The 17,171-nt window shown below is 42.0% G+C and overlaps 1 protein-coding gene across 14 annotated transcripts in view; it reads right to left on the bottom strand.

Moving 5' to 3' along the window:
• The window catches only part of MYCBP2 (MYC binding protein 2), a 180,696-nt gene extending 170,241 nt beyond the window's left edge, over positions 1-10,455 (bottom strand). For 8 of the 14 annotated variants that reach the window (XM_051780369.1, XM_051780371.1, XM_051780376.1 and 5 more), the window contains exon 1: positions 8,554-10,454. In XM_051780369.1, the coding sequence (XP_051636329.1) occupies positions 8,554-9,548 (995 nt within the window). In that variant the 5' untranslated portion in view covers positions 9,549-10,454. Of the gene's footprint in view, positions 1-8,553 lie in introns of all 14 variants that reach the window. The other 6 variants (XM_051780379.1, XM_051780380.1, XM_051780381.1 and 3 more) reach the window with 2 other exon arrangements.
• Between the last annotated feature and the right edge of the window lie 6,716 nt (positions 10,456-17,171).

Genomic DNA, 17,171 nt, shown 5'->3' with positions numbered 1-17,171 from the left:
CCAACTGCACAAGTAGAATGGATCTCATTTTCATTTAACCATGACAAAAGAGCAAAAGTAAAAAAAACAGTATCTAATCCCTTTTGTAACTGAAAGGGTTTCTGAAAGAGCATAAACCTATCTCAAATAAACAATGACAACTCGAAAGAAAGCACTGCTTCAAAGTATTCTCCACAAAAGAGAATGGTCTCCCAGTGCAACCACTGACAGCTGGAGTTTTTCTGTAATTATCTGATTTTTCATTATTTGCTTCAATGTTATCTACAAAATTAGATCTGTAAGAACACACGCAAGGAAAAATCTACTTCAAGTTGTTCGGTGTGAAGTATTTATCTGTTACCCTTAAACATTTTTAGGACTCTTTTTTTCTTTTTTTTTTTAACATTAAAAAAGCCATTCAACCACAGCAAAGGTGACAAGATCTGTGCTTTTGGCCACTTTCCTATCTAAATACAACCACCAAACTCAAAGTGTATACAAAGCTATCATACATAGAATCACATCAGCAGAATTTTAACTTAGGAAATATCCTAGATGAAGTCAAGAAAAATCTGTACTTATTAAGAACAAGCACGTTACCAGTGGTTAATGATAGTATAGCATCCTGTGACTGATTAGTATCGAAAGTAAACCAAACAAATTCTACATTGTCTTCACTGAATTGCAGAAGAAGCAACTCACCGGTTTATAGCTGTCAATGGTCTACCCTGTATAACAGTATATTCTAGAAATAAAATGGGATAGAGAATTGACTGGTTTGCAGAGAAATGGAATAGCGACATGACTATTCTGAAAACATACAAGCATAATGAAGACGTATGAGCACATCTGTTGGAAAGACATGCATTGGCTAGTGGGAAAGAAAGGAAAAGCAAAACCAGGTAAGATGAAAGTCACAAGCATATACATATAACTTAGGGTGAAACAAAATAACAAGAAAGAAGAGGCTGAAACAAAAACAGAATAAGGCATTTATCTAACAACAAGCTCCTCTCAAAGTAACGTAAATGACTGGCTGCAGACCTGTACAGATGCAGTTGCTGGCTTCAAGGCTCAGCAACAGAAAATATGAGTGGTGTTATCAACTGCAACAAGAACAGTGGAGAAGTAAGATGAAGAGTTCAGGGTTTGACCCTGTTGAGGTTAAAATTCTTAGCTAGACATTTTTCTAGACTGACAGAGATCATGGTCAAAACAATCTAAGTACCATGGCTTTGATTAATTTAAACTGCAAACAGCAGACTTCTACTTTTTAACCTTATCTGGCTTTGGCCATAATGAAGTTAATAGCTTGTACCATGCTTGCGCCTTTTGGATTTGTGATGAAAACAATGCTGATAGCACACCTGTGCTTTATCTGTTGCTGAACAGTTCTTACACAGCATCAAGGTCTTTTAAGTTTCTCACACTGCCCCGCCAGCAAGTAGGCTGGGGGTGCATAAGAAGTTGGGAGGGGACATAGCCGGGACAGGTGAATCCAACTGGGATATTCCAGACCATATGACATCATGTGCAATATATAAAGCAGGGAGAAGAAGGAGCAGGGGGGATGACATGTTCAGAGTTATGGCACTGGCCTTTCAAAATCACCTTTACGCATGATGAAGCCCTGCTTTCCTGGAGATGGCTGAACATCGGCCTGTTGATGGGAAGCAGTGAATTAATTCCATGTTTTGCTTTGCTTGTGCACGGAGCTTTTGTTTTAGCTATTTAAGTGTCTTTATCTCAACCCGTGAGTTTTCACATTTTTATCTCCAACTGTCTCCCTCATCCCACTGCAGGTAGAAATGACCAAGCAATAGAGTGGTTCTTAGCTGCTCACTGAGGTTAAACTGTAACACCTTTTCAGAGGATCTATAAAGTATTTCCCAACAATTCAAAAAACTCAGTTCAAAACTCATTACCTGAGACAATAATGCTTGGGAACACAAGCCACGGAAAGTTAAGGGAAGAAAATTAAAATAAGGAATGGCACTAATCTAACCACAACTCTCCAATTTTTTGAGGGGAAAAGGAAACTCAATTTTTGATTATTTTCTAGTGTGTACAACTGGTGTTAGATTTATTAAACTAAAAACAAAAAAATAAAAATCATAACAGTATTCTCGGGCCAAAGTAGTCATAGATGCAAAGAAAGAACTATCATTCAGTTATAACAATAAAACCTAATCAAGTTCATCAATACATTTGTCAGTCTGAAGGGAGGCAGTGAGCTATAACATGCTATTTAGTATGACATACTTGCTACTAAGAAAAAAGCATATTTAGCACATTAATATGCTTCAAAACATATGAAACGCTAAATCTAAATGTACCAATACCATATGCCTTAATGCATTAACTTACAGCACAAGGAGCCCCTTCTCCTGTGCTAATTTCTAGTAGTCATCCTTTGGAGGGGCACAGCGATAGGAAGTTGCTGTGAAAAACCACTGGGATGGATCTGCTGTGAAATGTACTTACAATACAAAAACTTAAGTTAATTATATGAGTACTATTCCAATCAGCACCTCAGCACAAAGCAATGTTTATGGCTAGCAAGGTAAGAAAGAAAAGACAAAAATGCAACCATGTGTTCGAGTACTGCTGCAAAGGATCAAGTTTTCAAAGTAGCTAAGGTTTAGGGAAACAGTTTGCACTAAGTACTTCAGTACCAAAAACTGTGTTATGGATATGTCACATGTGCTGTCACATGTGCTTTACAGAAAGACATAAATAGTCTTTAAATCATGGGTTTGGCAAAACATACGTTGTCATGTGTCAGGAGAAGAATTTACTAAAGAAACATCTTCAAAATATTTTGGCCAGGCAATAATATGAGAGGAAAACCAAAACTAACATAGCAGAAATACAAATTCAACATCAAGTTTTTAAGCATGCAAAAACGCATTTACTACATTTAACATAGCTATCTGAGGAACAGTAACTTATTAAAGCCCTCCAGCCTAATTTTAACTGCTTAAATTTGCCACCTAACAGACCATCAGTGTCCAGAGCAGACAATGTAACTGAAACTTTAACTGGCATGTCCTCTCAGTTTAAAATAAAAAATACAACCCTGAAAAACCCACCACAAAACAACAAAATAAAAGAAAAAAAATCCCAGAACATACACACGGATGGTTTCAAATCACTAACTAAAAATCCCCCCAAAAATCCACTTCACTAAAAAAGACATTTTCTGAGACAATTACCATTTGAACGCTAAAATGGTTTAACCAATAGTGATGGAAATATTACAATTAAATAGTCAGGTACCCGATATAAATGATTCAGTAACAAACCCATTATATGGAGAACATGTCACGTCTCCACAGGTGAACATTTAGAATGTCACAGTACTAACACTGTAGCTGCTGCTATTTGACACACTCCCATAGTTTAAAAAGGAAATAGCTTAACCATTTTTTATCACTTCTGTTCAGTGACTTTAAGTTTGGCCTATAATTGAACTTCTACCTGAAAAGCAAGAGGTTCCACATGGTATTATTTTGTAACCCATACATGCTCAAATTCCTTTCCAAACTACACACCTCCCTTGTGATTGAAAAAGCAGAAGAATGCATGACCACAAAAGACAAAAGTGTCTTTTAGCATCATTAGACTTCTAAGCTTGCTTTGGCCTCCATTGTTGTAAAAACAAAATGCACCTCAAGGAGTTCACAAAACCTGAATATTCTCAGGGATTCCCATATTTTAAAATTTTTTTTCAAATTAGCTGTATATATTATTACAATTTTTTCATATATTTACACAAAATGCACATTTTAAGGCTCCCAACATAGTATTATTAGGTTCTTTCCAGCTTCTATTATGTTTTCTACACCAATACTGCACAAATACAAACCACATTAGACTAAGAGACTACTAGAGTTTTTTAAAATAACTGCTATGTAAAACTGTTTCCCTCAACAGAAGGTACAAAAGAAAGTAAAAATACACAATTTTAGTCATTTGCTAATCCCTATTAACCAATAGCATGATACAGTATTAAAACTGCTATACTGCAGCTAAAAAGCAGACAGCAACTCTCATCAGCTTTTCTAACAGGCAGGTTAATTAACCAACAATCAAATGAACACAAATCTCATACATCTAAATTTAGTAAACAAGGTTTTCATAAATTCTTTAATCTTGGCAGGGCAAATGTTTCAGTAACATTTTTCCAATAAACTTTCAAGTGTGTATGCATATACATACATATGTATGTATACATATGTATATATACATATATATATATATATATGTGTGTGTATACATATGAGATCCTTAGTCCAAATAAGCATTGCATTACTGAGCATAAGCAAGGGTATAAGGGAAGACATTGTGTCAATTGTGAAAAGCTTAAAGACTAACCTAACGATCCTTTTTTTCCAGAATATGTATCATTTACAACTGTAAGTGTTCTTCAATCATCCAGCTGAAACAATCAATATAAAATGAAATAAAGTTGGCTGGCTCTTCTTCAGCCAAAATGGTTGGGAAAAACAGCCATCTAATTTCTGCTTAATAGCAGAAATCTGACATTCCAGTCATCATGGAAATTTTCTTTGATCTCAGTCAGGCCACTTCACAACATTAGGGTCCATAACATAAATAGAAGAGTTTCTCCTCTGAAGGATCTAAGTTAAGAGAGGCAACTTTAGCAACAAAGTAATGGTCACTTTGACATGAGTATGAACTTACTGTCACTTCAGACTATATTGCCATTATAATAGTCCAGTTTCAAGCTAGTCAAAATTATGTAGTGAGGATTTCCATTATAAAACAGGACACACTAAAGCCATTACAAATTTATATACACTTATCTGTATTTGACAAAAAGTCTCACAGAACATATGGAGTCCAACTCATACTTCTGATGGTACATACTACCAGGTAAAAGAAGAGTAAAGGCACTAACAGTTCAGGGAAAACCCCAAGATCCACACACAATAATAGCAGCAATTACGGATAGGGATGTTTGTTAGGATTAAGTTATACAACAGAAAAACTGTATATTTAAAGACAGCAAAAATGTGAAAATCAGAAATACCTTATTTTTCAAACACAAAGCTTTGATACAGAAAGCAGTACAGACTTCCAGTTTTGTCCACTCAAAACCCAGCGTACGAGATAACATTCCAACAACAGGAATTTTTTACTTGCCCTCTGAAGAGGCCTATACTTCCTATTAGTCTTTTACAGACTTTCACAGCTACACCAGACATTACGCCACCAGTTATTTTCAGATATTTCAGTGGCCAAAAAGCAGAGACTATGAACTAGGCACAGAGTAGATTTTTCTTCCAAACCAATCTTGAATTGACAAGTCTATTTCCCACTGCTCAGTACTGTAACAGATTCGTAGCATTGTTATCTGAGCAAAGACAGTTGTGTGGTAAATTGCAGAATTCGGTACTTTTTTCTGTTTCCTTTCAAAAAATTATTAGGCTGACACTGGTGACAAAAACAAGTTTCTCTGCTCCCGCCTCTCAGTACACAAATCTTTGTGCAACCCTTCACCTCATGCTGTCACAAGCACAATCACAAGGTGAGCCAGATCAGGGAATTAGTCCGGATTACAACAAACCAGTTTTGCCAAGTTAATTTTAACCCAGAGTGAGTCTCTAATCTGTTACTGCAAGAGACTATATAAATATTATGTCAATGTGGCAGGAACAACAAGCTCACCAACAGAACGGTCTCCTTCAGAGACCAGTGTTCACAACATCAGAGCCAGTATCACATGAGGAAATGCAAAGCACTGCTAGTTCTTTTTCAGAGCCAATTACTGCATCCTACTCAACACGTGACATTCATCCTTTCAGACAACAGCCAGCACAAACACCTTCCAAATGTGATACTAATCTTACTTGTGACTTTCAGATAATCTCCATAATGTTTGATTTCCTTGTCTACACAGAAGCATTTTCATACTGCTTGCAAGTTCTTCATAAACATTAAAGTTAGGCTTGAAATAAAAACATTCACTGAGGCAAGCATTGGTCATGGCCCATGAAGTGCAATTTTGTAGACTTGAAGCAAAAAAATTCTGCATCAACTACAGCAAATATGTTGCACTATCACTCTTCAAATTATTCTTCTTGACATTTTATTACTGTTCATAAACCAATTTGTTTGGGGTTCTTTTAAGCTATTCCAAGATATTTTTTCTAGTCACAAACACTCTTATTGACCAATTAGGGGCTTCAGATTTTCCATATATATAAAAATCAAGTTAAGACTCCTGTCATAAACTGTATTATCCTAACCTCCAATTAATGTATCTGGCAATGTTATCTACCCTAGCAACTAGACTGCATCCACAAGTAACTTTAAAGTATCTCTTTAGGAAATGTTTGGGATTTTTACTATTTTTGTAAAAAAGCATTTTTGACCATTTCTGTTTAAGTCTACCAGGTGGCTGAAGTTCTCAAACTGCAATATTTTCACACCAATATGGAGAAAGGGTGGAGATCACGAGCAGTACCTTGGCTGCCATCAGTCTGACACGAGGTATTGCAGGTGAGTACCAAGTGATAGTGGGCAACTAGATGATTATTAATATTTGTCCTCTTGAAAGTCTTACAATGCACATTGGTTGTATTCACCAGTATTAAATATCTGTCATTTACTTGCCAATAGCTTAATAGAACCTATCTGCTCTGTACAAGGAGCCCGGCTTCTTTGCTTTGACCTCAAAAACATCAATTAAGAGAAGCATTAAAATTTACATACACTTAAAGCTAGCATTTTCTACAACTGTAAGAGATACCAGTTGAATTATCCTGAAACAAAAAAAACAGGGCACATTACAAATTCAAAACTACAGCTTTAAAAAATACAGACCCCTTAAGGCAAAATTTAGACAAGTATCTGAACACTGTGGAGCAATTGCAAAGCTGATTTCCTTGCATTTAGGAGTATCCTTACACTTAGGACTTGTAGTCTCAGGTTTAAATGATACAAAGCTCAAAAGCAGGAAGATTAAAGGAAAAAGCATTAGCACCAGACTGAGGAATACATGGGGTAAGAAAACACAGGCCTACAAAAGGGAAGAAAGAACTATAGTTTCCTTGGCATACACTCTGAAAACAACTCGGTAATTGTAAATATTTCAAATACCAATAACAGCCCACGTTTCCAGCATTTGCCATAAGCAAATCGGGAAAATTACGTTATTCTTCCAGTTTCTTATGTTAATTTCACTCCCAGACACAGCCTTTCCGAGGGGTGGGGGTGGGAAGACAAATAAGCCCTGCTGTCAAGTCAGGGGAAAAAAAAAAAGAAGACCCGAAGAAGCCACCCAAGCCAACCTCCTCCTGCTTTGCAAACTGAAACAACGGTGAGCCTAAGCTCCCCTTGCGATCCGGCCACCCACATTACAGCTTATGGGCCAGCAGGGGCTGAGAGCACAGGAAGGTGCCGGTTTCGTGTCACCCGCATCCTCAGCGACCTCCGGAGGGAAACAATGGGCAGCGCCCGGGCACAACGAGGGAGCTCCTCGCACAGAACCGCCAGACCGGGCACCGGCCGGTCTCCCCGCCCTGGCCTCCGCGGCCGGGAGGGTCCCCCCGGGCCGGGGTGGAGGCTGCGGGTTAAGGGCGGCCGCCTCTCCCCCCCTGTCCCCCGCGGCCCCGCACTGCCACAACCCGCACCTCCGCCCCGCCTGACATTCGGGCATGTGCGCGCCTCGGGGCAAAGCAGGGCAGGGCGGCGCGGCATTCCCGGCCAGAGGAGCAACAGGAACCCGCTGCGGCCCCAGGGCCGGCCGGCAGCACCGGGAAAGGGCGCCCCGAGGGGCTCCATCCGCCGGGGGAGGGCTGGGTGGGGCGGCACCATATCCCCCAACCTCCCGGCTCCCCCGGGAAGGTGCTGCCTCCCTCCTGATACGGAGGCCGCCTACACGGCGATGGCAGAGAAGATGACCGAAAGAGGAGGAGAAAAAATAAGGCAGGGCAGCTAGAGACGGCCACAGCACATGGGGAGGTGCCGAGGGCCCTCGCTCGGGCGACCCTGGCAGCGGGATCCGCAGGTGCCCCGCGCAGCCTGTCTGGAGAGACCGCCCGTTCCGGGGCACGACAGGCCCGGCCGGAGCAAGGTCCGCCCGGGATCTCTGCATGGACACGCTCCATCACACGCTCCATCCCCCTTGGCGGATGGAGCTGGGCCGCACACTGGGGCGGGACGGAGGCCACGGCCCCCGCGGGAGGGGAGGGCAGGGCAGCGGGCACAGGTAATTCCCCCCCCGAGGGCCCCGGGAGAAGGGGAGGCAGCGCCATCTGCGCGGCAGCGCCGGCCAACTGAGCGGCGGGGCCCGGGCGGCACCTGGGCAGCCGCCGGGTTACATCACCGCCCCTTCCCCTCCGTCCGTCCCCCGGGGCGCGGCGGCCGCGGCCACATGGCAGCGGCAGCACCCGCGCTGCCCGACTCGGGGGCGGGGAGGAGGCTGAGGAGGGCGGCTGCCGGCAGGGAGGAAGGTGCACGCACCGGGCCGCTCCCAGCCGGCGGTGGGAGGGGTGGCGGCCGGGGCTGCGCGTCTGGGCCGGGGGGGAGCGCGGCGCGCGTTACCTGCCCGGGTGGCTCCCCAGCTCCCTGTCGCTCAGCGCCGCCGTGTAAATCCGCCGGTATCTGTCGGCCAGGGCCTTCCCGGAGAGCAGCAGCTGGTAGCGGCTCCTGCAGCCCAGCGGCGGCGCGGGCAGGGCTCCCAGCCCGCCGGCCGAGCCGTCCTCGGGCCCCATGGGCCCCATGGCCGGAGCGGCGCCGCCGGAGGAGGAGGAGAAGCCCCGCTCGGCCCCGGCGCAGGCGGCGGCAGCTCCCGCAGAGGCGGCGGCGGCTGCGGCGCTGCTCATCCCCCTCCCCGCCCGCCCCCTGCTTGCGGCGGCGCCGCCTCCTGGCGCGGCGCGGACACAGGCGGCTCCCGCTGCCTTCACCGTCGGGGCACAGCCATGGGGAGGCCGCAGGAGCCGCCGCAGGAGCCGCCCTCCGGGCTGCGCATCCACCCGCGCCGCGGGAACACCCCGCTCTTCCCCTCCTGCCGCGACGGCTCCAGGCCCCAGCTGCCCGCCGCTCGCCTTCCGCCACGGGCGCACCGCCCGCCGCCGCCGAGCCCCCGGGCAGGACCGTGCACCGCCGGGACCGGGGGGGGAAGAGAGGGGGAGCGAGCCGCTCGCTTCCCCCTTCCCGCTATGGGGTGTGTGTGGAAGGCGGGGGGCGGAGACCAGCAGCGCCGCTTTCCCTCCGGAGTTTGTGCTCAGCGCCGCCGCCGCCCTCCCCGCGCACGGCCGCCCCGGCACCGCCTCCCACCCGCGCGCAGCAAGGCTGACGGCGCATGCGCCGCCCCGCCCCGCCCCGCCCGCGCGGCCCCCGGGAAAGCCGGGATAGTGGGAACACTGTCTGCTCTGGGCCGGAGGCGCTGGGCTGCTCCCGGGGCCCGCGGGGTCCCCCCGTGTCACGGCCGCGCGGGGTCGGGCTGCAGGGCCCTGCAGGGACCTGTTGCGAGTGCGTGTCACAGAATCCATTGGATTGGAAAAGATCATCGAGTCCAACCTATGATCGAACACCATCACGTAAACTAGACCATGGCACTCAGTGCCCCGTCCAGTCTCTCCCTGTGCGTGTGCATGGACGATGACTCCATCACCTACCTGAGCGGTCCATTCCAATATCTAATCACCCCTTCTGTGAAGAATTTCTTCCTAACATCGAACCTAAACATCTTCCTAACATCCAACCCTGGCACAACTTAACACTGTCGTCTTGTCCTGTCGCTAGTTGCCCGGGAGAAGAGGCCCACCCCCAGATAGCTACAACCTTCTTTCTGGGAGTTGGAGGGAATGTCTGTGCATCATATTTTATTGGGGTGTCTGGCTGTGTTGGGACGGCGTTAGCAAGGACAGCCTTTGCAGCCGCATTCCATCACCCTATAGCTCCGCATTGGAGCATCAGCGGCGTGGCTTGGGTGCGAGAAGCCTGGTGTGACCAACTGCAGCAGCTGAGCCCTTATGCACCAATGCCCCACACCTTGTGTCTGTGCTATGTAATGCTACCTAGGCAGGATGTGTTTCAGGAGCAATATCCCCTCTTACTTAAGGCAGAGTTCACTAAATTGAGTGACATTTTCCTTAAATTGCCTTCACTGTCTCCAGGACAACTTACCTGCTTTTAGAGCACAAGGAAGGCATGGCAGTAGGCACTTTCTTATCTTCAGGTTTCTTACATTATTGCTTTTTATCTGTTGGAATTGTAGCCCTGCAGTTTTGCCACACTTTCTAGTGCTTTACACAGCTGAAAACTTCAAGTGTCCAGGCCAGAATACACATAATAAATAATAATAAAAAATAATTTAAAAAGTCTTCATGCCAAATGTGATTTGGATTGCAGACCGCAGAAAACTCATCCAAAGGATGATCATGCTGTCATATTTTCTTCTTTTTAATTCTACCCTCCAAAAAAGGGCCTAAATAAAGCCTGGAATTCTCCTAATTATAGATAAATATTTTTTCAAACAATTTCTGCACAACCATAGAATCACAGAATATAATCACAGAATACCTGAGATGGGTGGGACCCACCAGGATCATCAGATCTCCTGGCCTGCACAGGACAACCACGACAACAGAATTACACCATATACCTGAAAGCAAATAACAGCAAATATAAGAGAACTGTTCAACTGTGATCTTTCTTAAGCTTGTGTATCACCCACTGACACTTAATCTTTCAAGCTGAATTTCAAATTCTTCTTTTACAGAAAACTAGGAATTTTAAAACCAGTGAATTCTTACAGGTTTTCAAAAAGGTAGCTGTCCAGGTAGCAGAAAGACAGCCAGAGTAGTGCCACTACTGAAGAAAAAGCTACTTTCTGATGCAGTTAGAGGCACTACAGACCATCCAAGAAATATTTAAAGCACCAACTACATAAAAAGCTTTCAATTATAATTCCTATACTCTAGTGGGTGAGGAAAAAAAGAAAAGAAACAGAAAATAGTAATACAACAGTGATCAAAAGGAGCCATGAGAAAACAAGTGCCATGTCTTATGGCGTTAACCACCACTAAATCGCATTTGTAACTCCTCTTCTAGGAATTACCTTAAGTCATACCTACAGGTGAGAACTAGAAAAACAAATAAAAACCCAAATAAATAAACAAACTTAACCCCCAAAACAAAACACAAAACCCACGAAAAAAAACAAAACCAGAAACCCCCCCACATTTTAGCACACCTTTGAGTTTTGTTGAAAGCTGTTACTTTATATCCAAGTAGTAATTTTTCCGTCACCAAACACACACTGTTTGAGAAAAAGACTATCTTCTGGTGTAACATTGTCTGTCTCATCTCAAAATTATTCTTCTGCACTAATGCTGCTATACCACCCTACTGCATGTGCCATGAAAGCTAGGTACTGGCAAACTTTTATGGAAGTGATGCAATTTATTGCAATTCTTGCGTATCACTGCAAACTCTAGAATTTGTCTGGGCTTGTGTTGTACCAAGCCACACACAGTGTGCTGAGCGTTGTTCTTTGCAAGCTACAACTGCTACTCCACATCTTATTTTATCTCAAGTGTTTTTGCTTTTGGGTGAAACTTGCAAAGTGCCCACAGTCAGAGTCCACCTTCCATAAGCTTCAATCTGTGATGAGCAATAGAGTTTGACAATGTAACTAAGATTTGCCAAGCCAGAATAACACTGTGCCTTCTTGTAGTCCACTTCCAAGCTCTTTTTGTCTTCATTCAAAATACAAAGTGGTGTCTAACTTGTGAGGCTGTTAATGGCACCAAGTGGGAGCTGGATGTTCCATCCTCATTCACAGCCATCTTTTCTTTTCTTGCTTGGTCCTCCAAAGAAGCCACCTGTTCTTTTTCCTCTATTGATGTATGTATGTACTCATTTATTTAATAGGACCATGGTACTCATATTTCATATTCTGACTCTGATCCTGAGCAACAATACCAGTGTTGTGCCATGTAAGAACATTCAGGAGTACATATTTCATCTGGACCAACCTTGTGCTAGACTTGATATTGACTATGCTCCTGTGGTTAACAGAAAATTATTACAAGTTCAAATCTATTTCTTTGATTGCTGCTTGTTGGTGTTTTCTGTTTGTTTGGGTTTTGTTTGTTGGTTGGTTGGTTGGGTTGGGTTGGGTTCGGTTTTTTAAGTGGTAGTATAGTTTTGGAGGCTGCACCTGATTAGCCCTTTGCTTTCTGTAGCTTCAGAGGTCTAGTGGTACATATTTGAAAGATGGATTTATTATACCACCAAAACAAACTCAATCAGCTGAGCAAAGCTACTTTGTGCTTTGAAAGCAGAATATGTCTTATTTCTGACAATACTCAACTCCTTTCCTGCTTGCAAACGTCTTCCTGCTGATACAGAATGAAGTGCTTTGTCCATCAGCCTCTCCCTTTTACTTTGAGGTGGGGCTGTCAGCAGTTGTATTCATTCACTTGGCACCTTTGTAAATAAGTTTTAGCAGAACTTGTTCACTGTCACAACTCCTATGGATCAGCATAGTACAAATGTGAGTTTCAACACAGTGGAACAATTGCCACTGGGTAATTCCTATGTCCTGCATGACAGAATGTAAAGTAGAAGGTTCCATGATTTCATAACCTAACCCTCAATTATATTTCCAGGTCTTGCTTTTTTAAGCTTTCAAAATGTTATACAAAACAGCATAATAATTCTTCACAAGCAAGCAGGGAATATGGAATATGATAACTTCAAAATATGTAAGCTAAACAGCTGACGTATCAAATTGAAGCCAGGTTGTTATGAACCATAGAATTCAATACTTCTGCAGTAAAACTTGCAATTTACTGCAATTGGTGATGCTAGAGTTCTTTGTTTGCCTGAAGCAACTAGCTTTTACCATCACATTTTCTCCACAAATAGCACTTAAACCAGTAATAATGGCAAAAAAAATAATAATCTTTTGGTCATTAAGCTTATGTCACTGACAAGACATGTTGTGAGGCAGGTCATATGTTTAATTAAAAGGACCATTTTTCAACACATAGTTCCAGCAAAGCTGAAGTCCATTTTTGCGTTTTTACTCTGTAGTGTAAATATATTTTTTTTAAGTTGTCAGCACTTATTTTGAGACTTCACTTTTTTTCACATACACACGGAAACACCAAAGCCACAAAACTTTACAGCACAATTCTTGTCCTGTGTTTTTCTATTATAAAGAGTTCTTTAATGATAGAAGGCACAGGACAGGCACTATACTGCCTCCATATTAGGGACAAGACCTTCTTTTCCATGCTACTATGAAGGTTCTTGTTCCTCCCTATCCAATTGTTTTCCAGGTCAAATAGTGGCACTAACTTCTGCTTACTCAGGTTTAGTTATGATATACAGAATAAATGAAGGAAATAAAAGCTCACATATTTAAAAATAGAAATAATTTTAAAAATGCAACTCTCCAAATTAATTTGCTTTGTTATTTTTTTCTTAAGTCAAGTTTTCCCATTCTAAATCATAGAGACATGCTAAAGGAAAACAAATGAACAGGGAAAGCCCACTTCATTTTTAATCCCCAAAAAATCTGTCACAGATACCAAAAAGTTTGCTAGTCAAAAGGTCCCTCTATGCACCCCTTCACACACTTTTGGCTTTATACTATTTATTCTGCTAATGTTAGACTTTAATTCTACTTTAGCCAAACTCTGTTGTCTTCTCATTTAAATGCTTTCTTTAAAATTCATTTAGTACAAACAAAAAAAAAGTTGTGTGAAATAAAAGCTTACAGCTTAATGCTGAACCATATATATAAGCTCTTCAGTTAAGATAATGACTTCTTTTAGATGGGGAGATCAACAAAGAAAACCCAACAACTTACTTCTGCCATAGTAATATGACTGGCATTAGACTAAATAAAAATAGGTACACATGGAAGTAAAGATGGTATTTATGAGTAACTTTTTCCTTTCAAAATTGCAGCAATTATTATTTAAAGTATTCCACAAGATTTCCTCACCCTAAGAAATTCAGACTTTATATATGTATATATCTAATTGTCTAAACCAGCTATGCATTACATGAAGACAAATACAGCTGAAGAAATATTATCAGGGCATAATCTGAAATCACCCCGAAGAGCAAGAAGATTTGTGCAGAACATTTTAACCAACAGTGCTGAAATGTGGGAATGAAGCAGCAAAAACTCAAGGAATAATAATAATTAAAAAAAATAGAAACCCACAAAAAAGCACTGTTTTGTAACATATTATTGCTTTGAAAATAGTATATAGTTTAAAGGGAAGATCCAGTGTGTCTTGACATTCAAATCTACATATGTCAGAATGCTTTGAAACTGGACCTTGGGCTGACACTGGACTGAAATGTGGAAACTTCAAGTCCTTTCCAGTATAACATATGGAATAACGGATGAAGAAACATAGGATGAAGAAACAAAGGCTAGGATGTAAACCCAATTAGAAGTCCTACCATAGAAACACAGGACTGCAAAAATCCACTTGAGTCCTCAAGACCAGTCTTCTACCAAAAATGCAATGTACATGAGAAACTATAAATCCTGCATTCTTTACAAGAACGACTGAACTCTATTAGAAACTAAATAGGCTTGTCAGAGAAAAAAACCCTAGCAGTTAAAACATTTTAATCTGCAAACAGTAATCTTGAGTATCCCAAAAACAAAAATAGGATGAGATTATATTTCCATTTTTTTCCCATTTTTGTATTTCCACACAAGACTGAAACCACGTTAGTGAGACTTCTCAAGTGGATAAAACAGGTCAATTTTAAATTCAAATTTCAGACTCAGAGCCAAATACCAGGGAAATATTTAGAACAATCACGTTGTCAGTGAAATCTTTGGAAGTCTAGCTAGGAAACTAAATGGATGGTGCTGTGATCACAGGAAAACAAAAGCAGTCTAGGGTGGAACTGCTTAAAACCTCACATGGTTATCTATGCACATACTTTTAGTAACTGTTTTCTTGAGTGATTGTGAATTAAATTAAGTCCTTTCAGGCTTTGTGTTGTTTATAAAATGCAGAGTCCCGGGATTCAGTAAAATCAGTAGCTCAGCAAACTTTCTCAGCTGTAAGTTCAAACACCCAGAAACTTTCTACACATGAATCTTCACACTGCATTTACTGAACACTGATGTATGTGTATATACCTGTTGCTGCACTAACCACATTATTCCCTGTGGGATTTTTTTTTCCTGTAATCTTATAATTACTAAGGACTACTATATTAGTCATCTAACAGGTGATTTTCTTATGAATATGTACCAAATGGAACCTTCCATTTCAACTGGTCCTGAGAACAAGCACTGTTCCCAATATTTCCAGGAGGATATAATAAGCAGTTAAACCAAGAGGCAAGCTTCCAACACACAGTTTATTAGTCTATTTAAATATTAAGGTTTTTAGATTTTCAAAGCATTTAGGCAAAGCATACTTGGCCATTATTCATGGGAGATTCTACATCTCTACTGTTTTCCATGCTAAACTCTGCATCTGAAGTTGTGGATTTTGCTAGTTCTGCTATGATGTACTGCAGTTTATCATACTGTTTAGTAACGTGCTTATAGTACTTTGGGAATTGGCCCTTTGTTCTGGAGGCTTGTGATTGATCTGGTAAGACTGGGAGTGGATCTCACTCAACTAAGTTCTTCAATTGCTGCTCTCCCTTCCGCTCACATTCCTCTAACTCAGAATTAGGAGTCCATTTAATTAACCAAATTCTTGTGCTACAAGTGGTTTTGCTCTTGTCTATTTAGAAGCATCAGATGCTGTGCCTACAACAGTTTTGAAGGCTTTGTTTTGAAGAATTTCCCTCAGATCACCATCTGCTATAAATTAATCCACATTATATGTTGTTGGATGTTTTACCTTCTTTCCTTCTCTTTGCTTTTTCTTAAAGCTTTAGCATGATTTATGTTGAGGTCTCATTTCTGGAGTCTGAAATCTCAGCTCTCATTTTTTAGTGGATAATGTAATTTGACATCTACAGGTGCAGGATCCATGAACTGTTTATAGCATGTACACATGTCAGAGTTGCAAGAAATTTAAGATAAAGAATAATTATGAAAGCAAAGAGGTAACATGATCAGTCTTTGGAAATATTCATCCTAATTTGTATGTCTGAGAACTAAGCAAAACTTCCTGAGAAAGTGCCCTAACACCAGTTACAGTCTACTTAACGGTCCTCAATTTTGGTCCTTTTAAAATTGCTTCCATTTTACAGGGAGGAAAAAAAGTAAGCCACACAGAGTACAGTGGAATACTGTCATGGTTTCAGCTGGGATAGAGTTCCTTTTCTTCTTGGTAGCTGCTACATTGCTGTGTTTGAATTCAGTATGAGAATAATGTTGATAAGACACTGATGTTTGAGTTGTTGCTGAGCAGTGCTTACCCAAAGTCAAGGACTTTTCAGTGTCTTGTGTTTTGCCAGTGAGCAGGTGCACAAGAAGCTGTGAGTGAGTACAGTCAGTTCAGCTGCCCTAAACTGTGCAAAGGAATATTCCATACTGTAGGACATCATGCTCAGTATACGAACTGGGGGAGCTGGCCAGGAACCACCAATCACTGCTCAAGGATTGGCTGAACATCAGTCAGCAGGTGATGAGCAATTGTATCGCTTATCAGTTGTTTCTCTAGGGATTTATTTCTCTCTCCTTTTCATTACTATTATTAATATTATTATTATTATTATTATTGTAGTTACTATTATTATTATGTTTTGCATTGTTTCAGTTATTAAACTGTCCTTATCTCACCTGTTGCAGTCCGATATTCGGACACCAACAGAAAAGGAACTGCTAGGATAAAACAGGAAACCTTGGGCCAGAGGGGCTGGGGAAAAACCCACCATCTAAAAGACCAGACAAGATCCATTGACCTGCCTCCCCGAGCAGGATGTAGAGAGACTTTGCATGATGCTGTCAGATATCCCATTGTTTTCTCCCTCCCTGTGTAAATCCTTCTTTCAGGTAAAACTGATCACCCTTCCCCAATGTAACCCTGCTTACTGGAAATATCAAACCTTTTTTTCCCCAAAATGTAAATACTGGATCCGAGAAATGTAAAATCATTTTTCCTCTTCTGTCACCCTTGTTACTAGAAATGCTAATAGATTGTGGAAACCCCTGTTTGGAATAACCCTGCCTCCTCATTAGCATGTAAGCCCCCAAGACCCTTAAA

Source organism: Manacus candei, unplaced genomic scaffold, assembly GCF_025592945.1.
Source record: "Manacus candei isolate 608988 ecotype Guabito, Panama unplaced genomic scaffold, ASM2559294v1 h1tg000014l, whole genome shotgun sequence".
NCBI classification, from domain to species: Eukaryota; Metazoa; Chordata; class Aves; order Passeriformes; family Pipridae; genus Manacus; species Manacus candei.
This window is presented reverse-complemented; position numbering and strand designations above follow the sequence as displayed.